The sequence below is a fragment of the Cydia fagiglandana genome, chromosome 5 (genome assembly GCF_963556715.1).
Source record: "Cydia fagiglandana chromosome 5, ilCydFagi1.1, whole genome shotgun sequence".
NCBI lineage: Eukaryota > Metazoa > Arthropoda > Insecta > Lepidoptera > Tortricidae > Cydia > Cydia fagiglandana.
This window is the reverse complement of record NC_085936.1, coordinates 9,804,296-9,831,970: the sequence shown is the minus strand read 5'-3', so window position 1 is coordinate 9,831,970 and position 27,675 is coordinate 9,804,296. Positions and strand designations below refer to the sequence as shown.

At 37.5% G+C, this 27,675-nt stretch overlaps 1 protein-coding gene across 4 annotated transcripts in view; it reads left to right on the top strand.

The window, feature by feature from the left end:
• Nucleotides 1-27,675, top strand: part of LOC134664436 (protein roadkill) — a 78,433-nt gene that overhangs the window by 19,800 nt on the left and 30,958 nt on the right. For 2 of the 4 annotated variants that reach the window (XM_063521087.1, XM_063521086.1), the window contains exon 2: nucleotides 5,262-5,296. Coding sequence is in view for 2 of the 4 variants with exons in the window: in XM_063521085.1 (XP_063377155.1) it covers nucleotides 21,211-21,224 (14 nt within the window). In the remaining 2 variants the exon portion in view is untranslated. Of the gene's footprint in view, nucleotides 1-5,261; nucleotides 5,297-20,988; nucleotides 21,225-27,675 lie in introns of those variants that run through there. The other 2 variants (XM_063521085.1, XM_063521084.1) reach the window with 1 other exon arrangement.

Here is a 27,675-nt window from a genome sequence, read left to right as displayed (position 1 = left end):
ATGTGAAACATGCATTCCCGAACATTTCTGATCCCCACCCTTATCCAATATTATTGTTCTCCACTCATTGACAATTCAACCCACGTGTCATTTTCCCCAATGCAGTTCCGGTACATTTATATTATCGACACACGATGCGCGGCTCTAACCATACGCTTATAAAGTTTACGTACCGACAAGCGCTTACGCCGTTGACCTAGAGACTATTATTACTTAATCCGCGCGGAAACGGTCCTTGTCGGTCTGCACTGCGGGCAGTCCATGCGCGCCGTTGTCATGTATACAAGACTTCTCGTAGAGCCTAGTGCGGTGATATTACGTCATGAATCGATATTGTTTAGTGGTTGTTTTTAATGATAAAGACCTTTATTTTTAACATTGTCGTATGTAAAAAATATGTTAATTTTTGGCATTCTCGAAATAAATTAAAGTTGGTTAAGAACAAAGCCAAATTGAGAAGATTTTTACCATAAATTGTAAATATCGATATCACATTTTCCAATCCCTAAACTTTTTATTAGTTGTTTACTTAGAATTTACTCTGGCGTGTGAGTGAGCGTCTTTGCGGACTAGGTCCGGCGGCCAAAAGGTTAACGGACCCTCCCTGCTTCATAGCAGTCATTGACGTATAACTAGGGTGATATTCGCACATGACAGTGAAGAAACTTTGGTCACCGCACACAATCAATAGGATTGCAATTCGGGAACGGGTGGTTTTAGAGTGACATTTCTGCTGCTTATTATATAATCTTGCCTACACCGGGAGCGCCGCAAGTTGGTTATATCATAAGACATCGTAACTTGCTCACTATCTGTTCTAATAGAAAGTTGCAATCCGCTCGCTTTTCCGATTCTGTTTATTACCCAGGAAACTATCTAACACCGCGATAAATTGTAACTTTCATTCGAAACCTTTCGGTGCACGCTTTTCTATTACTTAAGGTTCTTTGTTATTTAATATGCCTGTAGTATCACGTATATTTACATATAGCGGCTTGTAAATTTCATCATGATGGATCCGAATTTCATATTCTGACCCATACCTTGCGGAAGGGTAGGTACGATATGTCTTTCGATCTGTGTGCTGTTAGTTTCCGGTGAAAAAATCATATTGTATGTAAAGTCCTTAATTTAAAAAAATAGGCCATTTTAAATGGCCCAAACCTACATGGCCTGATCATTTTAATACTTGATTGTTTTCAGCATTTTCAGCTAGACACAGTAAATAGATTTCATCAGGATCTTATCGTGGCCTATTTGTGAGCTCGCTCTCATTGTACATTTAGTTAATATTACATTTATAGAGTTAATTACGTTATCCAAATTACATCAATAATGTCTAGTGATTTTTAGCACATGAAGATTGTGTGTAATGTGTGTAATACACAACTTGTGCCACTTTCTACGGAATGGCACATTTTAATAAGAATGGACTCGATTGCCTAATCTATTCTCTACATTGTTCTCACTTCAGCTCGGGTCAGCACGTACTGGGGTGTTATTATAAACGCTTACCGAGCGTTTGACTCTAGCTGACCCAGCGAAATGCGTTCGTCAATGGCCTACTTTATTGTGGACTTCGAGGTCAGAATTACACTAGTTCTCCTGGGTAGTCGACTCGCCAGCGCCCAGCAAGTTATGGGAAACTGTTCGGCCTGAGCTTAACCGTGTGTCCTAAGCTTTATGTAACGTGCGTAACCATTTATTAACATGAGATATCGCCATTCCTTCCAACAATATTATAGATCTAAAGCATTGTACAATTATGATTCAATATCGCAAATCAACCTCTCGTGACGATGAGTTAATGAATCTCGGTGATGTACGGGTATTTGTGCGTTCTCTTCAGCCTACTTCGCAAACGACGTTGCGTTATACAGAAATATCGACTCTATAAATATTTGTGTAGAGATTAAATCGTTTTAATAAAACATGTCAAGACTTTTCGACCATGCTGCATTGTATTGTATACTCTACTGCTATCCGATAAGGTACATATGGTAGTGCGAATTAAATCAAAATGTAGGATACTCCCGCCTCAAAACCTCATTTTTTCACACACTTATTGGTCAATCGTAATCGATGCCACTGAATATTCACGACTTCGGCATATTGCTAAAAATACTTTTGTCACAGACAGTCATCAAACGGACTAATTAATCTGACCATCGTATCCACACTATCCACTGCAAGATTGTGGTTGAGTAATTTTTTTTTTAGTATGGACATACAGATTTTTGGTTTATATTTTCAACGTATCCTGCAACCTTCAAAATCAATAAATTATACATTTTGTTTATTATTTGAAATAAGTCAACAACACCTTTTGCGTACTCAGTGCGCTTGTTTTGTTAGGTATAATCACGTATTCATAGCATTATAATATCAATTTGTTATTACAATAACAGGTATATTATTATTTTAACTACAATAATAGCAGCGTTCACATTTTTAAGGGGATATAGTACTCAGGTATACATATTTTTACTTAAATAATGTGTAGTCGATACTGCAAAAGTATGATTGGAAGAACTATACTGAAAAAGTAAATGGCGAAAGTCGTGATAGAGCTCAATTAGAACGCCGGGAAGAACGTAAGCATTTGTCGTCTCGTATTGTTATTGTTCCTGGTTTTCTCCTCGCGTCACACTCTCTCAAATCTTAATCTGTACCGATCTGAGGAAATCTTTATTTATGAGGTTTTTAGTATGATCTTATCGATTATGCTATCATTTAAGTGTTTGGTTTTTAAATATAAACAAGTGCGAGATTTATAGAATGGAATGAAATTTCGGTTGGTTAAAATCACATTTTATTTAAAGACTAAGTATTGTATAAAAGTAGCATGTTATAACTGTTATAAGAAGCAATAATATCTATTTTTAATTTTGTTTAACATTGAATATATGAATACAGTGAAACCTGGATAAGTGAGATCTCAAGGGACGAGCAAATTTGTCTCACTTAAAGAGGTTTTCCACTTACCCAGGTTCCCAGTTAGCCAGGTACAGATAAATTTCTGTCAATTTACAGAGGTTTCCATTAATAGAGGTTAGAATAGAGTATATTTCAGTTATAGAGGTGGTTAATAAGGTATTTAATAATTAATATCATTAAAACTAAATAAGGTAAAATAATCCTTGTCCCTAAATATGTTTTAAGTCTGTTTAAATATTTCTTTGAATTTATTTTGAATGATTCTCCAATGGATAGATATATCAAAATTAAATTAAATTTGATACGGACTTCATTGCGTATTAGAAATTTAATAAATGAAAATTAATTTTTTCGTGTTACTTATCAAAATTTCAGCTTTCGTTTCGGTAGTTTTAGCTACTTAGATAAATTAACTAAATCAAAGTTTGAAGTTGTTTAGACACAATTAGGCAAATGCGGAGTTTGTGGATATACTAAAAGTTAGTAAGAATACGGAAATCGTTCAATGAAGTCCAAGTTAGAGAGACCCAGAAGTCAATTCCCTATAAAATTCTATAAAACAATTAGGAAAATGTAATCTTATAAATATAGTATCAGTAAAAGAGGTAAAATACACTCTCCGTCTCACTTATAGAGGTAAATTTGACTATAAAATCACAACAACGAATCCCAGTTATAGAGGTTCGTTTTTTCTCAGTAACAGAGGTAATTCAGTGCTAAAGTGTCGGGACCGCACCATGAGTCCCAGCTATAGAGGTTTCTCACTTACCCAGGTCCCACTTAACCAGGTTTCACTGTATAATGATTGCGCAGTAATCTAATTTAAATGTCACTAAAACAAACGTGTTTGTGGAATAATGATTGATAGGAATAAATCTACTCTACTCAAGGTGCTCAAAAAAAAAATCGGAACACTTTAAAGTCTTTATAAAGAAGGCTTTGTTTACATATTTCTGAACACCTTGGCCTGCTCCGATCTGATGGCAGATATACACAATTATACCTAAAGGCACATAACTCATTTTTTATTTCGGTCAGATTCTATCGACAGATAACTGTCTGTTTAACTTTTACCCTAGAATGTTATGACACTTATGACTGTAACACATTGTAGCTGACACACACATCCGTCGGTCGGCCTGTAAAAGCAAATAATGTCAAGGCGGCTTATATTGATTCCAAGCTGGTAATGAGCACAAACTCTACCTATTATCGTGACATCAATTTTATAATTACTGATACCTCGACAGATTTTGTTTGCATTTAAACGTATTGTCATTATTGTGTTAAGGTCATTTAGATATTGGATGCATCAGCTCGGCTATTTTTATCGGCGTCGATTAGATATTCGCCGCGTTTATCCAAGTTGGAGTGCAAGAATGGGGTTGGCAACTGTCAAAGGTTTGCATAGAAGGCGCCATTATAGCTTGCCCCTTTTTCTATGAGATTTGGCTTAAAGGAATTATGGTATCCAGGGCATAAAAGTCCGTTAAATACAAAAAAAGTGACTAAATTCCAGGGAATAACAGAGCAAGCTATGCTGGCGCCTGGCGCCGTCTGCTAAATACTTCGACCGGCCAACCCCATTAACCGATTTCCTATCCACATCGATAAGTGATAAAAGTCACCGAATCGGAACAGGCCAGCTTCATAAAGCCCGTTCATATCGCAACGTAACAGTCGAAAATTCTTCAGCGAGAGATTTTTAGAAACCGACGGACAACACAACAAGAAGACAGCTTGCTAATGAATTGGAACGTGGCCTTTCTAAAGTTTCACAGTTAATGCATCGCCTGGTTGACCACATTCGTTTTGGCAGTTTTAACTGACACAAAGTAGCATAGCTATGACCTTTTTGTCTACAAAAATGTATTTTAAAATTACTATGTTAAATCCGGGTAACTACTACTGAACATAGAACGGGCGTAATAGTTTTAGTTATTAATATAAACGTTCAAGTTTGTTATTGTCTAATCTTCTGGAGCCTTGCCGTCAACTATGTGTGATAGTTTAAATATTATTTTAGACCCGTTCAATGTTATCTGAGCATTTACATTACAGTGCGGTAGTCGGTAGTGACCCTGCCTACGAAGCAGGAGGTTCCGGGTTCGAATCCTGGTAAGGACATTTGTGTGTATCACAAATATTGCATCCTAAGTTATGAATGTTTTGTACATCTATAACTTTTTATATATGCCTATGTATTTTTTATCGTCGTCCAGTACTCACAATACAAGAGTTATTGCTCTTATAGTGGGACTAGGTCGATTTGTGCAAGATTGTCCTTATAATATTTATTTAATTTATATTTTTGATTGTTTCAGAACATTGACGAACCGGCCGAGAGCGGTAGTGCTGTGTAAGTATTAAACACCTTGTTCACATCACTATTATCTTTGTGAAGTCACCTGAACGGACACGGGATGCAAGCCGCCATGGTGTACTTAGTGGTGTTACGCAAGCCCATGGCACTGTAATGTTGGCTGCGTCATTGCTCAATCAGATGCATCTCGTTGCATGTTGCGTCGCGTGAGAGTCGAATTTCCCAACCGGCGGTGGAGAGTCGGGTTGCCAGGTTGGTGCAAGTGGATTATCCTACAGACGATTTAAAATTATCGTTCCAGATGAAAAACCTTAACCAACAAAAAATTGTCATCAGCTCAAATGTCACATTGTATTTACAAGAAGAAGAATTTACAATTTTACACAAGCAGAAAGCTGTTTAAAAATTGGTGTTTGTTTTGAACCATTACAATTTTGCGCCGGTGCCAAACGACTTGTTGAAGTTTATGTTGGAGGGAATTTTAAACATTTTACGCATGAAAATTAACGGAAAAAATAAGTCATATTTTGTATCGCGACGTTACTTAGCCGAAATTCAAGTTTATAAATGTATTTCTGATGTAAAATTTGAGTACTTACTAGACGTCTAAAATTAAAACTATCGTACGTTATTGAATGTTTTAAATATCATATACATAATGCGATACGCTTCACCTGGCAACCCCGCTGGAGAGCGCGGCAGTTTCCCAATAGAAAGTCCTCCGATGCAGGAAGCAGTGCAGCGCACGTGTAGCGCGCCGGGAGGGGCGCGTGGCCGATGCACTTTCGTGCCGGTGACGTCACACCAGTCAGTACCTTTCGACAGCGTCACGCCGCCCGTAAGAGCTCTTATGCAATCGACGCGCTCAACTTTCCAATTTCGACAACGCGCTATTGTGTAGCGCTTTCAAATTTTACTATACCTTCGCCCGTTTGCTGGCGCTTTCTTACGTTTCTCTCCCTCTCTCCGCGCGGCTGAAAAATGCTCTGAATGCGATTCGCAAGCGCAACAACCGCGGTGCACTTTCACTGGAGCGTTCCGCCTTTTGTCTTTACTCTTTATGCTACATAACTATTAAAAAAACTATTAGCGTATTTATATGCATAACTTTGCATGTATGAATATTGCTTGTTTACGTTATTTTACGTTTTCTACTCGCATTGATTGGTTTAGTGGTGAATATTTCGATCAGCCGGTGCAAGTACTTTCACTGCGGTGCAGGTTACTTGTAGGGAGTTTTTGAAAGTTTGTGCTATCTTGTAAAAGCGTGCGTGACGCTCACAGATCACGAACTCTCTAGATGGAGTATGTGAGTTCTCGTGGTCACTATTTATGACGCACTAATATAGTATCTAACAACACAGCGGCTATTTTAATTGCATCCACGTTTACGACTTACGCGCACAGATCTAAAGTTACATTTAATTTGGTAATATGGAATAGTGTGTGAAGCGACTGAGTTGTGCGCGCTTCTGCGATGACCCCTTGTATCATTAATATCATAATGCAGAGTCTATATGAGGTAATCCACGTTGGCGCTGTTTCACCGGCGCCGGCGCACGCTGGGCCGGGAGCTTTCTCACCCGCGAGAGTGGCGAGAGCCGCCGAGCCGGTACCGAAAAACCTACCGAAATTGATATCCATTACACGATAATTAAACGGTTGGTGTCGCGGCGTCAGTAATTGATCGTGAGAGAAACATATTTTTTTAATGGTGATGCCAGTGTTTGTCACAGTTTTATATACTGTGCATAGTTAATGTATAGTGATACAGAATCCTTTTTTATTTTGGTCTAACCGTACATCCGTAACCAATGTACTGTTTGACATAGATAGATAAATAATAAAATGAAATAAAAACTACTGTAGGTAAGTAGAGTCGAGTCCATGGTACCTTGCGTGGCATTTGCAATGTCAAAGTGTAGAACTGTCAAATTTCTATGAAAATATGACGTTTGTAGTGAATCATTATCATTTTACTAATGACACTACACTTTGTCCTCTCCAAACCGGTGCAGACGTAGCTTAGACGGACTAAGTATTTTTGGCATCGCATATTACATAACAATATATACACCGTCTCAAGCACACTTAACACAGTTCTAATATCGGTCAATAGAGGCCCGACCCCTGTTGAACATGTCCTAATTCATAACGAGGAAATGCTGGTCTGTTTGAATAGTTCGATCCACTTTCATCAACGACCAGAAACCAGCACGGCTAAAGGGTGCTCCACACTCGGCGATCCGTACCAGATTGGCACGCGAACAATTGCCCTCATTACACGTCAAACTGGGATCGGAGCTGCGGTTGTGATCGGAGGACGTTGATCAGGGAATTGAAAAATTGGTTGGAACTTTTCGCTGGGAAACATGAAAGCAGCAGCTTCTAAAACATATTTTTTATTATCTGTTCTTAAGCCGCGTCAAACCTTAGGGCATGGAATTAATAACCGTTTAGATTATATGAACCATCATAACCACAGCAAACATAGTTCTGATATACGTCAATCGAATCGGCTAATTAGTTCTCAGTTTGTTTGAATGTCAATCAATGACTAAGGACTGTATCGTTTATTATAAATACAACTTTACTTAGCCGTTTTTTCTGGTATTATGTTTTTATTAAAAAATTACACATATAGTTTAATTAGTGCTTTAATAATAAGTAACATTTCGTCCTGGGAGATCACGTAAAGCATATGGTTTGGACAATATTTACCCAATCCTCCCGAGTAACTACAACGATTTCGGACAAATACTACAAGAAAATTTACGGTTTGCGAACAAGATAAGTATTACACAAAAAAAATCGTACTATGTAAACAGCAATTACATATGATTCGTAAAGCGAAACATCTGGGCATAGTCTAATCATTTCTTTTAGTTGGAAAAAAAGTTTTGGATCTGTGCTTGGTGGCCTTTTTGAAAATATGGCATGTTACTTACGACAACCCCGACTTTGGTATACAATATAACCATCATGGAGCGTTTCTATCGACCTGTTCTAGCCATGGTTCAACGCCATGAATGTCCGTTAGGCTTTGGATTTCGGTAGATTCTTTTAGCTGTTTCCGTCATTTCCCTGGCGTCAGAAATTGACGGGAATCCAAAATGTTGCATAAAAAGTCGTTTTCATGTAAAGATAAAATACACCACATTTATTCTGTGGATGTTCAATTGAGCAATCACGAAAAGGACACTTAGATGGCATATTTTGGCAGCATATTAACCTTTTGTTTCTTTAAATCGTACTAAGGAATCGGTGAAATAGTCTCAAATTAAGCTCGATAGGCTTGTCCGAATTACATTTGCTAGAAGGTATTAAAATCATCATAAAGTCCCTAAAATAAAATAAATGTAAAACATTCTTATATCAGATATGTCTTAAAAATACCCCCAGATTATACCTTAAGAACATAGTAATACAAAATAATACACACGTCAACAGTTAGACCAGGTTTTATCTGTATTTATAATAAACGATACAGTCCTTATCTAAAATAACACGCCTAAAGGGAACTCCACATTAGCTAATTGGTGGCACACCAACAACAGCTGCTTAAAGCAAACAGGTAGGACAAAGATTTCTGAAATGATAGGAATCCCATTTTCCATACATAAATATGAATTCCAAATTGAATCTCCCGCCCCGAAAATGACATGATTAGGCCTTGTTGTTGGGTTTGTCAACTTGTTTGTAGAGGATATTATATGTACCTAATTTTTAGTCTACAACGGTGATCAAATATTTAATGTAAAAAAATGAGATGCGTTATGTTTGTCACCATTTAAGGTGGTTCGCTTTTCATACAAAATTCAATCAAAGCTCATTAAGTAACTACACACTATTAGTACACAAATATTTCCGCATTTATCTTCTTTCGAATATTCGTTTGCGCGAAATTAACAGGAAAACAATGTTTCATACAGAAATCATGCAAAAATCATAGTTAACTTTTCATCAATTTTACGTATGTGTGTGTCACAAATGTCGTGTACAGATACATTTGCGACGTTGCCATACCATTTCCGACGTTGCCGGGCTGACCACGGCTCGAATTTGGAGTGCCGTCATGTTTAGTGCAATTTTGTTGACACTGATATTTGACAGGTAGTTAATTGATCTAAGCGAGAATAAGTACCCGAAGTTCGTCAGCTTAGCTAAGAACTATCATGGCGTGTTATGCAAACAGTCGCTTTTTTGCTTGCAAACGGAAGATTCCCGGTTCGATCCCCAGTCATTGTATGCTGGAACATAACTTTTTGTATTTTTGTTACACCTAAATTTCGTATTGTTTTTTTATGTTTATTTAATTTTTCTTATTATCATAAATCGATTATTAAGTATGGGCTACACGTATTCTTTTATTTTTACAAAGATAATTAGAAATTATACTCTACCTAATCTCTCTGATTTTTACAATCAGGACATCCTCACTGCAATTGCGCACGAAGGGTTCCGTGCCATAATGCAAAAAAAAACAACAAAAAAAGCAAAAAAAAACGGTCACCCATCCAAGTACTGACCACTCCCGACGTTGCTTAACTTTGGTCAGAAATCACGTTTGTTGTATGGGAGCCCCATTCAAATCTTTATTTTATTCTGTTTTTAGTATTTGTTGTTATAGCGGCAACAGAAATACAACATCTGTGAAAATTTAAACTGTCTAGCTATTACGGTTCGTGAGATACAGCCTGGTGACAGACGGACGGACAGACGGACGGACGGACGGACGGACAGCGAAGTCTTAGTAATAGGGTCCCGTTTTACCCTTTGGGTACGGAACCCTAAAAAGAAGTGTATAAAATTTCCTGTGGTTAAAATAATGGATTTTGTCTATGAATGAAAAACACAATTATTACTATAGTTTGTTTTTTTTAGCATTAGAAATAAGGTAAACAATCTTGACGTGTCTTTTAATTGAAAAACACAATTTAAAAAATAAGTTACGGCAAATATGTAACAATTATAAATCTAATACGATCATTTATATTCTTCTGCTTTCATAAGTAATCGTTTTTGATTTTTAAAAAACCTGATAACACTAAGTATGTGCTGCCGCCCTAAGCTAAAAGGCAGTTTTTCGACATTTTGCCAAAATGGACTTTTTGTGATATTCGTAATGTAGAGATCGAGACGCATCGACCACTTTGGCCCGTTTTCCGATAAGTGGCTTAGTTTTCGAGAAAAATATCGTAAAAAGACCGTATTTGCACTAATTTTCGTTCGTTCCTAGTCTAAAAAGCGACTATTTGACAAAGCCAGGCTAAAACAACGTATATGCAGCTATACGTTTTTTTACGCTCTGGTTTGCGTAAAATCTTATCCACCATATCTAGCCTAAAATAACGTATAAGCCAAAAACTAGGCTAAAAATACGTAAAAGACGCTATACGCACTTTAAGATTAGGATCTTTAGCAAAATTTTAGATCTGATACTAGTCTAAAAAATCGTATAATATTTTTTTTTGTTTAAATGTCTCATACGCCATTTTAGCCTAGTATCACTTAACTTTTTTACGTCACCATAATAGTCTTTAGAAACGTATAACTATTATACGTTCTTCTTATTTTGTATGGACGTCGTATTAAACGCAAACAAACTTTTAAAATGGTTGAAAGTGCGTCTAACTAGTCTATAACGCAGTATATGCTCCAACCTTCGTCATGCTCCCCGCGCGCCGAAAGAAACCTTTACGCTAAGTAAAAGCCGTCAGCCGCAAGCGCAGGCTTGTGGCTGCCGGAATGAGAGCGGAGGTGGCTTTTTGCGCGCGAAATATTGACCGAACGCCAAGGTTAAAAAAATACTTTATTATTGCATTACCATCATATGTTATCAATAATATGTAGTGTTTACAATTAGTACCTTCGAGTATTATCATTTTTATCAAGGTATATACTTTAAAAATGCCTCGCAAATACTTCCGCTCGACAGCAAATACGTCTTTCTAGCGTAGTTTGTGATGGTAAAATTGTTCATACGTACTTTTCTACAGCAAACGTTGTTTAAGTTTTATTTATTTATTGGACGGTTTGGCTGCTTTTATTTAAATTAAATCAGATTGATATTATAGCTAATCATATCGGGTTTAATTCCTTATAAGCCAAGTAGGTATTTGACATTATGAAGAGTTTAAATCTTATTGAAAAATGTTTTAAAGGGAAATTTAATGAGAATTCTTACGGGCAGTATAACATTTTCCGCCTAAGTATTTAGATAACCAGGACAAAGGACCATGGGCATCTTTGTATGGAACCTGGGTCCATCCGAAAACCAACTGAGAATTAAAGATAATATTATATACACATATATATATATATAATATTTTACTTAAATGAAATACTTAAGTAGGTTTTATCTAGTTCATATCGCACCAATAGATTTCGATAAGAAATATCGTAAATTAATTACTGCAAATTATATTACGTTTTATTTATCATAGTATTTATATATTACAGTACTATCTATTACGTTTTATAAAAAAAACAATATGTATCTTAAAATAGGTTGGTATGTTTGTGTATTAGATAATAGTTGTATGTTAAAATAGTCAAACCTATGAGTTTGTAATCTAATAGAAAAATAATTTTATTGTGAATCTAATTTTTAATTACAACCGCTAAAAGGCGTTTTAGAATTAAATAAATGACAGAGTATGTGCAGGAATTAATACACTCGTATTAATTTTATTGCTAATGTAGACTACATAATTCGCTAACGTATTACCGTGCGATGAAATTCCATGCCTATTGATAACAAACTAAAATAAATATTAGAGATGCCACGAATTCGGTAAAACATTATGTATTTTTTGAGTTACGTGTACGCAAAAACTGGTCACCTACAAAGATAAATGTTTGCTAAGATTTAAGTCAGCAGCAAGCTGGGTTCTCCATACAACTGTAGTTACGCTCTCATTTTAAAACGATTAGCTAGATTGCTCTAAAACTTTGTACTCAGTAAAGGATAAGGTATATCTATGCCTGTAATTAATGTGTAGCTTCAGATACCATAGAAAAAAATACAGCGAAAATAAGTTGTTCATACAAAACTTATTTTTCCTCTATTTCATTAGTTTTGTTGGAATATAAACTAATTAGGTACTGGCATAGATATACCTCATGTCATTGAATGTGCAATTTAGTACAATCCAACACGTTGTTTTAAAATGAGTACGAATCTCCGTTTTTATGGGAAGTAAAAATTCGGCTGAGCTTACTGCAGACTCTGTTAAGTTTCGTTGCTCATGCTCAATAGAAGTATATTTAATGTCATTAGTAGAGTTGAGTAAATCTAGTCCATTATACAAATAAAATCAGAAAGGCCGTACACTAAAAATTTGTTACATATTATGGGGCTATTCCCACTAGTTAGGTATCTACCGCCAAGTTGTTACCAGTGGTAACTACTGGGAATTTATATCCCACTTTTCTTCCCAGTAGCTACCACCAACTCAGTTTTGTGGTAACTACTGGGAACTTCTTTTTCCAGTAGTTACCACTGGTAAAAGGTGGGATTTTTTCCTAGTAGTTACCACCAACATTTTTTTACAGTACAGTTTAAATGTTTGTTTATTATATGAACACAAAACACTATACTACCAGGCTATTATTAAAAAAACAAGATCCAGCGATTAATTTTTGGATTATAATCTTAATTACCATACCAAATTAACACATAGATCGGGTTTTTCCTTAATTACCATCAAGTTGTTACCAGTGGTAACTAATGAGATTTGTTTCCCAGTAGTTACCACTGGTAAAAGGTTGGATTTTATTCCTAGTAGTTACCACTAACATTTTGTTACAGTTCAATAGTAATAAAAACAGTATAAGTAGAATACTATAAATATAGAGGCTTTATTGAACCCTAACAAGATTGTAGTGGTAACTACTCCCATTAGTTACCACTGGTAACAACTTGATCGTAACTAGTGGGAATAACCCAATTTATATGTTAATTTTGTATGGTAATTGAGATTATAATCCAAAAAGTAATTGCTGGATCTCGTTTTTTTAATAATAGCCTACTAGTATGGCGTTTTTTGTTCGTATATAAATAAACATTTAAACTACGTGACTGTTTTTTATTCCCATTTCTTCCATAAATACTAATCTATAAAACCGTATATTCGGTGTTTTTGTTGGTATACGTTTTTTTACACTAGCACGCTAGTCGAAAATCTGGTCAAATTCATAATTTTTCCTAGTATACTAACCAAAAAGGCCGAATAGCTGCTATAGGGTCTTTTAACTTAGGATCTCAAGTGCGAATTATTCATTGGTACTAAGCAAAAAGGCAGCATGTGACATATACGGTGTTTTTACCTAGTTTCTACTTCGGAACTAAGTTAGAACGCCGCATAACGCATTTTTACCGCCTTCTTGACTAGTACGACCTACTCATTTTTAAGCTTAATACTAATTTAAAGTGATTTTTGCAAAATAAAAAAAAACTGAGCTGTTTAGAAACATACTATAAATATCTAAAATAAGTACATATATATACCTACCACATACAAAAAGAAAAAATGGAAAAAGTTTTACCGTTTCGTAGAAATTCAAGAAAGATGTTTGGGTTGGTTTTTTGCGATTATCTCGAAACTAGCTTTTGTCGAAAAACTGCCTTTTAGACTAGGACAGCAGTGTGGGGGAAGCGCTGCTGGCCTAGCGGAAAGCAATTCGGAGGTCGCGGGTTCTAACCCCGGCTCGTACCAATGATTTTTCGAACTTTTGTACGAAATAGCATTTGATACCTATTTATACACCGATACCTATTTTTCGGTGAAAGAAAACAATGTGAGGAAACCGGACTAATCCAAATAAGTTTACTCTCTGGGTTGGAAGGTCAGGGCAGTCGCTTTCGTAAAAACTAGTGCGCATGCCAATTCTGGGATTAGTTGCCAAGCGGAGATTGAATATCTGGGAGACCGACCAAAGCTTACAAAACATAAAAACTCAAAAATGCGCGTTTTCTCATAGACCTAGCAAAGAGATCAAACCCCTTATAGCAAATTTCATCGAAATCGTTAGAGCCGTTTCTGATACCATCCAAATATTTATATAAATAAATACATAATTATATATCTAATAATTGCTCGTTTAAAGGTAAGATAACACAAAGGAGAAACAAAAAGAAATTACCTACTCGCACCAGTCTTGAACCCCAATCCTCTTGCACGTATTTCCACGAACATACCGTTACGCTATTGCAACATACTTACGTTGTGTGAAATTGTCTACTACAAGGATCACGGAAACACTGTTTGCATGTGTGAGTAATAGTAGGAAAAAGCGTGACAGCAACACTCCGTCGAATTAAAAAGGTGGTTTTTGCACAATGAAGTATTCAATGTTTATTTTAATAGTTCAATATTTACTTAAAGAGTGCGCGAAACATACTTTTAAGTATACAAATACCAAGACCATTTCACAAAAAAATAAAATCTGAAATTTTACAAAAGTGGTGCCATCTAGCGAGAGTTAAGTTTTGAGTAACCTAGGCGAACCACCTTAATGCTCTAATCCGCCTATTTGGTCAACTTTGGTTGGCTTTCCTTTCGTTGGTCGCTTATTTTGCAAATACGGGTAAGGCTTTCCATTGGGCTGATAGCCATAACGCAATAAAAATAATAGCTACCTTAGTCAAAAACAAAATTGTGTAACACTCCGGCTTCAAACTTGCCTGCTGAAGAAAGTACGATCAATCAAAATCAATCGCGCAATGCTGACGAAATGAATCCTTTCTTTCAAAAGATTTCAAAATTTCATGCTCGCTCAATCATATTGACGTGAAAACAGTTGCCAACAAAACAAATCTTATTAGGTATATTTTACAGGCTTTACAAAAGTACCTTAATTATTTTATTTGTTTGTTATGTGATTATGTCATCTCATGATTATAATTATATAACATTTATAAAAGTTAGGTACGCGTCGGTGTTATAAAAATAGAAATTGCATGCTTGTTACGTTATAAGGGCAAAAGCAAATTTTCCTTTGAAAAACCACGCAGTTACTCACATTTTTAAGATAATTTAATAAACAAACACGTGTGTGTATGTGTATATGCGTGGGATACAGGCTCAGTTCATCCTAGTTTGGTTCTCGACACAACGGATACTGCAACCGTTGATGTTAATACTTCTTGCCTTAGGTATTCTTATTTGCTGATTCTTTAAATGAGTTAGTTTACAAATAACTGCTTATACCTATGCTATGCGTATGCTTGTTTTAAAAGCGTGGGATATTGTCGTATTAACATTACATACATATGTATGTCTTGCATAAAATCAAACGTCTTTGAAATCGTACGCCATACCTGTTTGAAAGCATTGCTAACAATCGGCCGTCTAATAGATACAATCAATGCTTTACATTGAAATTTCAATTGACCCTTATTTAAAGTAAGTGCTATGGAAAGGAAAGGTCAAATCGCATTGTGAATGAGAAAGTTAATCGTGGAAAGTGGGCGCGAGCGGATCTCGCCGTGCATGTGGCCGTTTCTAAAAACTATCACTGGGCCGTTTTTATGCAGGCTTGATGGTCATAGTTCATAGTTTATTCAGCTTGTATGAACATCTTGAATACAAGTCATAGGTTCTAGTTAGACTGGATTACCAAGCCTCCTGTGGCTGAATGAGGCGATAGTGTAGCGTTTCATAATCTCGTCTGCTGTGCATTTCTTTTACATACAGCAACACTCTTAACTGTACCTGTGTACTTATTCCAAAAGGCATAAGGTCCACCGATACAGAGTTAACAGTGTGGGCGATGGTACAGTGTCGATTTTCCACATTTTCCCTTCCTCCTTTGATACTTTTGATAGCTCCTCTACACGATGGGCCAACGCCGGCCACTCCAAGGGACGCAGCCATGCGGTAGAATGAGATAGCAATATCACTTGCTCCCTCTAACACATAAATGCGTCCCTTGGAGTGGCCGGCGTTGGCCCATCGTGTAGAGGAGCCATAATACTGGCAACAGTGGCAACCAGTGACCGCTTGTAAAACCTACTAAAAGACCGTTTTAATTCAGTTCTTTCTATGAACACCATAAATGAAACATATTACGAACTGCATAAATACCGATTTACGAAGAATCTATTAAACATATTATTCCTCAAAGCTGCAGCTGGGTCCTACAAGTCCTAATAACGATACTTAATATTTCAGATATAATGTATGGCGCGGCCAAACTTATTCAGTGCCAATAAGTGGTTGCAACTTGCAATAGTTAAGACGGACTATAATTGCTATCACATTGATATGATATTGTATAATCACAAAAAGTAATTTCTCTAGTTTCCTACTCACCCTACATGTAGAGGAGATTCAAATGTGTTTCCTACAGGGCAACACTGACGACATGACAAAGCACAGAAGGCTGATTGGTATGACACAGCATTTCGCATCTCTACCTGATATTCATTGTATATCGACGACTTTTTTTTAAATACCCTTAGATTTGGCAATATTACGGTTCATGGTTTTAAAATCAATTTATAATCTAGTCGGAACTTATTACTCAATAGGTACCTCATTAGTATATTATGTATTTGCTTGCGTGTTCAGAGCTTCACCTGTCTGAGCTGATGCAGCTATCAATTTAATGAAAACAACTTAAAACTACTTACTAGCGCACTAATCCTTCAATTTCTCTAAACCACAACTATATTCTGCATAGCAGGAGCATTCCATGAAATTGTCTACCGTTGTCCCGTACAAACGCGAAGTTTCTGAAGATTTAAAGGTGTAAGAGTTTCCTTTTCTATGACAAATGGTCAAAAATATGCACAGAAAAATAATCGCCTGCTTTAAATGCCGAGAAAAAAGTCGCAACACAGGAAATACAATGCGTTTGTATGGGACAGCCCGTGGAATGCAGCAACACTTATTTAACAAAATACACCAATCCAACTCATCCATAGAGATTGTAACCTCGCCTGATGTAAAAAGGTGGTTGCATAAAGTCGATTGTCGAGACTCTCATTTAAAGACGGACGTTGTTGCAATAACTCTTCTTCGTGCACTTAAGAAACTTCAGACTTACAAACTAAAATTCCGATACAGCGATATACCTTCTGGCTCGGAAGATATTAAACATGTTAAATCTTCCTTGCAGCGGGACGGGATTCCTGAAGATTTAGTGCTCTATTAATCTTAGAGATGTCAATTGTTTATGTTTCACCCTCGGTCGTTCAAGTGCGAATTTACACATTTTATAAAATTATGTAAAATTGACGATCGGAAAATTCAAAGTGAAATCGTCATGGGTGTATTTATGAAGAATTTATGAGTGAATATGAAAAGTTATCATTATCACCATTTATTCTGGTGGCTATTCGTCTTATTTAGTCAGAACCGCAAAAATACACGTGGTTAAATCTCTTTTGTCCCAAGTCACCATAATGGCTATGACCGATGACCGTATAGGTGTATTATTTTAATATTGTTACGATAAAATTCGCGCGGATTGTTGTGCTGACGCTGACCCTAACTACCCTCCCAAGTTTAAAAAAGTATTTTAATTTTTATTCATCCATATTTAGGACTTCATATACAGTCAGAATGTTGCTCCAATCGTTTCATATTCATATCAATTAAAAAATTAGGGACAGAGGTGCAGAGGGTTCGCGGGGGCCTACGCCCCACTGCCCTTGCCGCTGCGACCTGGGTCACATGCGCTTGTGACGCCCGCCGCGCCCTAAATGTACCACAATAAACTCTTTGTACTATATAAAGTACCTACTTGTGTGTTCACGCGTAGATGTCCGATAAAACGGCTAAGTGCTTGTTGTTTATAATGGTTTTAACGCTTTAATTGCTGTTAAATCATGAAATCCGAAATACTAAAAAGATATCTGGGTCTTTTAAACCAGAAATGTATTTTAAAACAATAAACAATGCTCCGAATTAAGACCTAATTACATACACGCTTTCTGCAAGTTTTTCATTTAAAGTATGACGTAATGCGAGGAAAGAATCAAATTTAACGTGAGCTTGTGACGTATTTGATTCGAATTCAAACTAAATGTAATCTAATTAAGGCTTAACTGGCTGTCGCTTAATGGTGGTTTCCCAGATGTTTTCTGTTTTCATTTACGCTCGTATTCTACTGAATGAGGTACGAAAATTCCAACCTTAGGAAAAACCCGTTGAAGGCTAACTCAAAATACAAGACCTTATATTAGGGTTCTTGACCGTTCTGTGCGGTTTACTCAAGTCAAGCTCCCAACATCCCAGACCAGTTGATGCTTTTTCGGTTTAACTCTAAAGCCCACTTGCACCATTCCACTAACCTGGGGTTAACCGGTTAAACCACCAGTTAGCAAAGCAAAGTTACCATCGTTACCAGTACAATTTGACACTGGGTTAACGGTCTAACCGCTTAACCCCGGGTTATTGGTATGGTGCAAGTGGGCCTAAGAGCAGACTAATTCGAATGCACACTAACATCAAAATGACATCTAAACGATGTCATTCAGATATTGTACGTTCGATTGGCCTGAAAGGATGTTAAAATTATTCCCTATTATTTATTCTTCATCAACAAAGATTTTACATATTTAATTTTAAAATTGTGTAATAATATATATTTATTGAGTTTATAAACTATACACTAAGTAGAAAACGTAATCTTAAAAAATGTTTACATTGATTCTCTGGTGAATCATACATAGCTTAATTTGCGAGTTTGGTCTGGATTTATTTTGCGTACAATCAGCGGTCGTATGCTTTGTCATTGGGCACATATGCGTGAGTAATAATCGCTCTACAATGCGTCCTATTTTTTGGAGTGACTGATTATTCACAATGGAAACAAGGATTGAATTAATATATTTACATTTATTCCACTGCTAATACTAGGTACACATTCAACACCTTGAAATTTATTATTAATACATTTTATGTTTACTTGAAAATTTAGTAAATTGACATTAAAACGCGTTTTATTTACCCAGACTACAGTCGTGAAATACTATGATTTCACTGTAATTACATCACGCGGTATTGGTGCGCACATAAATTTTACTGTGCTTACACTAGGATGCCCAGCACAAGAGAAACCAGAATAGATCTAACGTTGTGTCATTCAATGTTCTCGTAAATTATCAGTTAAATCCCGTGCCAAGTCGCGACTCCAGGTGCCAAAATCAGGCTTAACTCACTCCAAATTTAATTTGTGCCGCTATAAGTAGGTAATTACATGTGCTACCTAGTTAGGTCTAACTTGTCCCGCAGGAATCGCATACTGCCAACGAATTCAAAGTTATGAATATTTCAGTTAGGTTAGAATATATACAATGCCTTGACAAGTAAATAAATTTTAGCTCCATATTTCAATCTACTCATTGTGTTGCCAAATATTTGAAGTATTAAAGTTTGTTTTTTATCAGTAGCATGTTGATAGTTAAGTGCATTTAGAGCGCAATAGCGTCTACAGCAAGCAAGAAAATCTTGCTTGATCTGTATCAAAACGCACAATTCGGCTATATTCTTCAATAGAACAGGCTGGAATCAGCAGATAAAGCGGGAGGACTCCAAGGCCGAAGGGCGTTTTCTCCTCGCGAGGTTAACCCTGAAGGCTCGGACCAAGGTCGACTGCCTGAGTCGTCACATAGGGAGACGATCCGATGACTTTGATGTACCCTCGCGGCGCAGCCAATGCACGCGTTATGACTTTGCAACGACTCCGTGGACGATTCGCTTTACTAATGAATAAAGGGCTGCATGTTTACTTATATTAATCCATTGTTTACTAAAATATAATTATGTAGCAAAAAGTTTATGACACCAATTGTACCTAAAGATCTCAAAAGAACTACATAAAGGCCCTCGTTTTTATTTGCTTTTGCTTACTATATGATATTATGTTTAAAAAGCCTTTGCTGCACATGCGAATGACATTATTGTTTGTTTACTTATTGAGATCTTTGCGTATTGCTATGTTCATGTATTGTACCTATGTTTATTTTGCAAACATGCCTGCTTCAAATCTATATGTGTAATATGTATTGTGTAGTGTTTACTGTCCACATATTAGATGCGTATGTAAGCCGGCAGCCGGCAGCAGCGTGGTAAGCGGGTTTCGACGAGTGGGGTGGCTCAAGGCTCTGCACGGGGGCAACAACTTCTCCCTTCGTGCACTGAACCAACCTGCAACTGAACGCGAAGCGCGGTGTCGAATCGAAAATGATATTCAATTGTACTACATACTTGAATTGTGACAATAACTTATCAACTTCGCTTTGTCACCATTTCACAGAGGCATACATAACCAATTCATTATATTTTACCTATATGTTTTAATATAATAATCGCTTAATTTAGCTCAAAACTTTGATCAAAAACATCTAGACTTTTTCATAGAGTCGTAATCTTATTCATAGAGTTTATTTTTATTGGAAAGTCTGGATGATTTAGATCCTTCTAAATCCCCAATAAATTAGACGAAAATGGGGTCAAGAGCGTTTGGTAGTAAAACAGTAATGGTTTGTTGATCATAAACTTTCGAAACGCTCTACAAGAGAATTGACGACTGTCGCTCTGCATTATCTTCCTATAAACGCGGGGGGCGAAATTATGAAAATCGGTGACAATGAAGATGGGAACGGAAAAAGGGTCGGTGTTGCGCAGCTGTCCCGCGGGCGCCGGTCGTCGGGTGCTCCGCCCTCGCTAGAGCGCCTCCACTCTCCGCGCCAGAGGAGTCGCCTCCCCAGCCGCTCGCAACCGCCAGTCGCCCGTCAGTCGTCGAGCGCTACGCACATCTGTCACGCTGTCGCGCGCGACCTCCCAACCATGTGGTGAAGTGTAACTGTCAAACGTGATACAACTCGCGACTATTACATTTTATACTATTTATCTTACGTTTTAAACATTGCCGTGGTGAATTGTGATCTCGAAGTGGTGCCACCGTTTTGGAAAATTGGATTATACGAACGAATAATGGCCTTAGCCAGGTGAGCTATTTTGGTTGGTGGAGTCAACGCGGAACTAGTTTTATTTGACCATGTTCGTCGAAGGACTTCGTCTTTTCGGTTGGCATAACGTTTGATTCTGAACATTTCGCAAATAGGTACGAATACATCATACAAAAATTTGTGTGTTCGTTGTTTAGATTTGTTGTTTATTTGAGGTGTGTTTATAATTCTGTTATCGAATGAGTACTTTTTGTGAGTGATGGTGTGTTTGATTTCATTTATAACATTACAATGGGCGAAAGTTAGTGTGCCCCCGCACACGTATTTAACTTTCCTTGTTGTGTAAGCTGAACTAGCGGTAGAGGGAGCAGCATAGAAATCGACTCACTTTTACAAACAATTACCATTATCATCAGTTAACGACTGGCGTGATTAACATTTTAATACGTTTTTAACTTGCCTGACATTACTTAACTTGTTATTATTTTGATACGGCGTTGGTAGACGCTTATCTCTCCCCTGACATTCGCCCTCGTGTAACGACATCGACGTTTTCTCTTTATTCTTTAGCACCCTCGTTCGTCAAGGTAGGTAACCCTAAATAGTTTACCCCACTGTTACTTCGCCCACTTACATCTGATGTCGATATTATGTTTACGTTGAATGTTTATTCATTACTCTGAAGTTGTCCATATCCAGCATATTCACCAATATGTGGAATTTCTTATTTGTTATTAGTAAATGTTTTTGTCTCAATGTCTGATATATTAGTAATATTAAACCAAAACATTTTATCGTTCTTGCCTCTCCAAAATTGTATAATAAAAAGTAAGGACTCGCATATATATCCCTCAGCAGGTAGCTCCGGCCGGAAAGCGCTCGTGCCCATGAGGCTTTTTTTAAGTTTTGTACCTTTTGCTTAAGGTTATTTCCTTTGTTGTTATTCACAACCTTCTGAATATCAATCTCAATGACTGACGATTTTGAGGAAGCTATTCTTCGTATAAGCTATAGAAACACATTACAAATGCAGTTATGGCCCTATCTCTAAAGGAAAATTTTGCAAGCTTTCTTACCCGCGGATGGGGATTCGCCTTCCAGGGGTCGTTAGCCTCACACAACACAACGGAAAGTGCAAGAAATATCGTTAAGTCGCGGGGGCTTCCGGCTCGATGCCCCAACGTCTGCAGTCCTATACATATACCACTAAAGTACTTATTCGCCCTAAGACTCGATACAAACGGACGTGCATAGTTCGATCGAACTCTTACGGATTGAATGTGTGTAAACAAGAGAAACGCTGCAATTTTATGATCTCTCCGCCATGCAACTCTCGCCAAGATGAGCTCTAGCGACAGCTACTGACTTACACCGCATTCTTTACACATATCGCTTGTTTCACTTAGCGACCTGTAACGCTTTTATTTATTTACTTACCTCATTAATTACAAGTTACGACCAAACGAGCCTACTTACTCTCTCAATAATAACAACTGATAAGTGTGAACTCATTTCACTGGAGTCTTCATGTAAATAAGCATTACGGGGCGGCGTCCATTTCTATTGACTGACCCCAAAACCCTTGCTACGAGGGTTGCACTGAAAATGTCGGGAATAGAGAAAACTGTCGCATCTAGACAGTCAATCTTTATTTTAATGCATACTTAAACTCAAACTGACCACGCATATAAATTTTCTTTTGAAAGTAATCATTCTGTAATGCACACGGCTCATAATCCCAAAGTCCTTTTTGTATGGCGATTTTGGGGCCTTAGTGGTTTTGTATGAAATTCGTGGAGTAGCCAACGGAATTGAAGTTTTTTTTACATATATATGTATATAAAAGATTTTTTTACTGTTGTCATATGAATATTTAGGAATGTCGAAATCTGCCGACATGCAACTTTTTTGGCAGTCTTTTTAATTAACAGCACAAATGCGATTTTAATTTTTGACGTCGCTTTGGAATGACATGCTTCTTTAAGATCACCCATGGGATAAAATGAAAGTGACTTTCATATTTAATTTTAACTGCAAACGAGCGTACGATGAACTCTAGTTCATAAAAAAATAAGAGAAGCCCTTTGTAACTTTTATTTGTTCGCTGAGGGCATATTGAAAACCGTTTAAAAATATGATCCGAAAAATCACTTGGTCAAAAATTCAAATAATGTTCGACATACAATTTTCAAATTGCCAGTAATTCTTAAATACAAATGACAACCAAATGGAATATACCTTAAAAGTTTTATAAAGAGTTACATTTTTATAAATTATATGCCTCTTTCTATTATGTTATTTCTAAGTGTCCCATTCCCGAATATTTCAGTGCGACCCTCGTACCTATCTTTATAGACTAAAACTATAAGAGCACCACTATTGGAGCCGTTTCTGTAAGTACTTATACTTACTAACTAGGTTAAGCGAGCAACCCCAAGCGCAGGCGGATTATAAAGCAGCATATTTTACGAGAACATTTCGCAAGAGTATTGAATTTATCTGAGGGCAGTGCGAGTTTACAGAGCGAGAGATTGCGGCCAGTCCCGCCCGCGTTTTCTGCTCCTGGCCGATCGTTCCCTTTGCTTATCGAGTGGAACGCTGTGGTGAACCAGTGTAACATTCAACAGCGAAACTAAGGAGCGTACTTATATTGGTGAGTCTGAACGTTCCACTCGGTATGCGACTGGAATAATGCCCCTGACAGCGGAATGCGATAACTAAACTGGGCTTTGGCGCCGTGGCGTTTTGTCTAAGATAACTCCCGGTTAAACTAAACTGTCCGTTACATAGAACGTTTACTGAAATAATGAAAGGCAAATCGTAAAGAATGTAGTCAATGAATTATAGGTTGTTCTGCCACTGGCCATAATCCAAGTTCTAATTGTGTCATGAATGTGCTAATGCTTTCAAATAGTTCAAAGTGGGCACGTTATAATGATTTACCTATCAATATAAATTGGTTGATGTTTCCTTAACATGTTTTTAAGTCTCAGTTGTGTTCTTATGTTAATAAAGTTGGTACCCATATTACTGTATTCATAATATTGAGCCCACAGACGTGTAAAGTGAAAAAAACAACGTTACCGATGTGTAAGTTTATTTATATCGCGGTTGCGTTTTTATTTTACAAAACGCTTGTCGCGTGTCCAATCGAAATACTCCCACACTCGCTCCGACGAGAGTTCAATATTAACTTGGAAAATAGAACAAGCCGATGCGACCAACGCAGCTTCACCGAATACCACCTTATGCTACTTCCATAAGGTACAGTTTAAACTGCACCTATCTCTGAAAACAATTCGAAAGTACTCCGTATAACTTAACGTCCTTAAGATTATACCCAATTGTTAATAACCGCATTGTTATTTGTTAGTGTCAATGCAAGATATCTAACTCGCGCCGAAATGTACCCGAAATGTGCTAGCGTGATTAAGTAATACACGTTTAGTCCTAGCAGTGGCTTTATTATATCGTTTTATATGCTTATTCTTGCAAGGCCAAGGCTATTTAAACTCGTAGCTTCTTGTGTGTTTAAGCCGGCGATACACTACCGGTACTGATTAAATAGTGACGCAAGCGTATTTTTCATGGCGGGCGGTTATCACACATTATCTGAAACGTGCGTACCTAACATAGCTAATTATCGTCATTCGCCAATCGCTATAAGCTCCTCAAATAACCATTTGCGCATTACCTTGTCGCATTACATACGTAACTATCTATTTGCGAAAATAGGTAGGAACCCAGGAACTAACCCAGTTTTTGTAAATAAAAATCTTTAATAGTTACAATCTTTTGTTTTCCTTGAGCAGCAAAAATGATCTGCACAATGTCACGTTCTAAATTACAAATTAAACATAGTAACATAATTGATTCACGGCCAGTAGTCCATCTTACTAATAAATATGTATAATTATTATTATTCACGTAGGTACTTAACTCTACGAACGGAAAACACTCTCCTATTTCTTCTCGATGCAAAGCTAAGCATAGTTCTCTGCTGATCTCGATTATTGTTTCACCAACATCTATGCCTTTTCGTACAGCTTGTTACGCTCGGTCTCGACACCGTTTAGTCTATTTAGTAAATGCCATGGCTGTTTCGAGACACTTATTGTCATTCGAAAGAACTTCGTCGATGCACAAAGGCCAAGGCGATAGGTAATCAAGCGTTTTGTAAATACGCGAAAACCCACAAAGTGAACCGTTATGTAACAGCTAGTGGTATGGTTTTGAAAACGCTGGAGTCCTTCTAGTCTAGACTACGTCATTATATACATTACGTGGCATCTCGTCAGGAAAGTTATTTACAACGCTGACAGAACTTATCGCTGCGTGCCAACCAGTGTAGTGTTATCTTAGTTTACACAAAGTTGTTACGGATCCATGAGATCAAGTTGTACTTTAGACGAGCTCTCAGTTAAGACAATAGGTTTAGCAATATTAGTTAACGGGCGAGATAGCGGTCAAATCCTTGTTTGAATGTTGTTCGCAAGGTTTTCTCTACGCAAAGAAAATCTGTACGCCGACACGCTTCTTTAACCATCCAGGAATGTCTTTAGCTAACAATCTAAGCCCTGTTCGTTTTAAAAGGTATTTGTTAGAAAATCATTTATAAAAAAAACCATTTGCGCATATTGCAGCGTACGAATCGAGAGAACGTACGTGACCCGGTCTCGTCAGTTTCACCAGGCACTTTCAGCTTGGTAACGACGGCCTGGCCGCGGCGTTGCGACACTCCACCTCCTTTCCACTGAGGATAGTCGGTGTTAAGCCATCAAATTAGTCGCTACATGCGCCTTTCAGAATTACAACAACGTGGCAAACATTAATTTCTATTTTTGGTCATCGGTAATTTTGTAACATTGAAACAATGAATACCTATTTTAAAAATAGTACATCAAGCTGTTTTGAAATTAAAAGCTAACAATGGTTTTCTTTTATTATTTTGGGAGCGTAAGTGTACAATTCAATTCATAAGAACTGGCGGAGAGTTAATTGTGGGTACATGAACCTCAATATGTATTTTTATAAGACTTTCATTTCAACGTCAGCTCTTGATGACAAATATCGGTGAAAGACCTCATAAACAGACATATAAGGAATAGGAAATTGTTCAATCGATTACAATCAAAGAAAGTTTAATTGATTCTAATTCGGACTCTCAAATAGCTAAATAAATTCAACCTTTAGAACACCATCCGCGAGGATTATGTATGTCACTATGTAAGCTATTAGTTTTGTTAGCCTTCAATGTCAATCTTGGATTGATAAGTACGTAAAGTTATCCGTGGCCGAGTTATATCGTGGTCGTTACAATAGCGTGAGGCGTTAATTTACCGAGGGAGCAATTCGGAACGGGGACATTGCGCGTACTCCAACGCTTCACCGCCGGAGAGCGGTTGACCCATTTTGTGCGTAACACGGTATGGTACGAGGAATCGATGTTATAGCAGCCGAATCTCGAGGCCTCCACGGCGCTTCGCTGATCTGTGTCAGGGTCCTCCCCCGCGCGGTCCCTACGCCCTTTGCGCGCCCTCTTTACCTCCCGCCGGTAGTCACCGAGGGTCGACTAACTCGTAAAACTCCAGTACTTATACTTCCACCTTCCCTGATCTCATTTAATCATTCAATGTTACCGAGGTTCACTGTACCGGCTATATATATTACTTTTTATATTCTTGTTGTTTACGGGAAAATTATTACAAACCCACTGTTGCTACTGAACTAATGACTGAACTTGATAGTTTCTATAACCGTAAGTAGATCACCTAGTTAAAGACTGTAACAGCATTTTGTAACTTTTTGATTTATTGCTGTTATTATTGTAATACTAAATTTAATGGGTTTTTTTAACTATCGAAACTGGCCCCTACTAGAAAGAAAAGTTGTCCACGCTTAAGGTCAATTCATTCACATTCAGAAGTTACTTTCAAGGGTTTTCATTTAGGTCAATCTAATGGGTGACCGCTTTTATTTCTAATGTCTTTTCGTACAGACTAAAGGAAAAAGATTGACTTTTAATTTTCATCACGACGCGGGAAAATTAGCTCAAATTAGTATGGTGGTTATCCATTCATCCGAACGGAAACTAACCGATGTGTGAAAGTCGTTGCATTACATCAATGAAAAGTCATTAAGTAAGTAACTTTGGTTTCACGCGGCTAGTCTGACTGAACAAGCCAATACTTCCGCTGCATAATCCGATTTCCACGTAACATTAGAAGGGTGGCGCGGTGGTCGAGCGAAGACCGACCTCCGCTTCGTCACCTTCGCGGCAGCCGGAGCCGGTGGCATTGTCGCCTCGACGCCAATAGGAAGCAACGCGGCCACAGATCGCTATTGGGCTTAAGGCCACTTTCAATGCACCATCTTTTACCTTGTGCCCCTTACCGCGCCGCATGACCCGAAACTGAGCGGCCGTAATGCTAAGACGAACGCACGTGTGGCTTCACGAGTTCACGCCCACCGACGCTAAACGACGAAACTT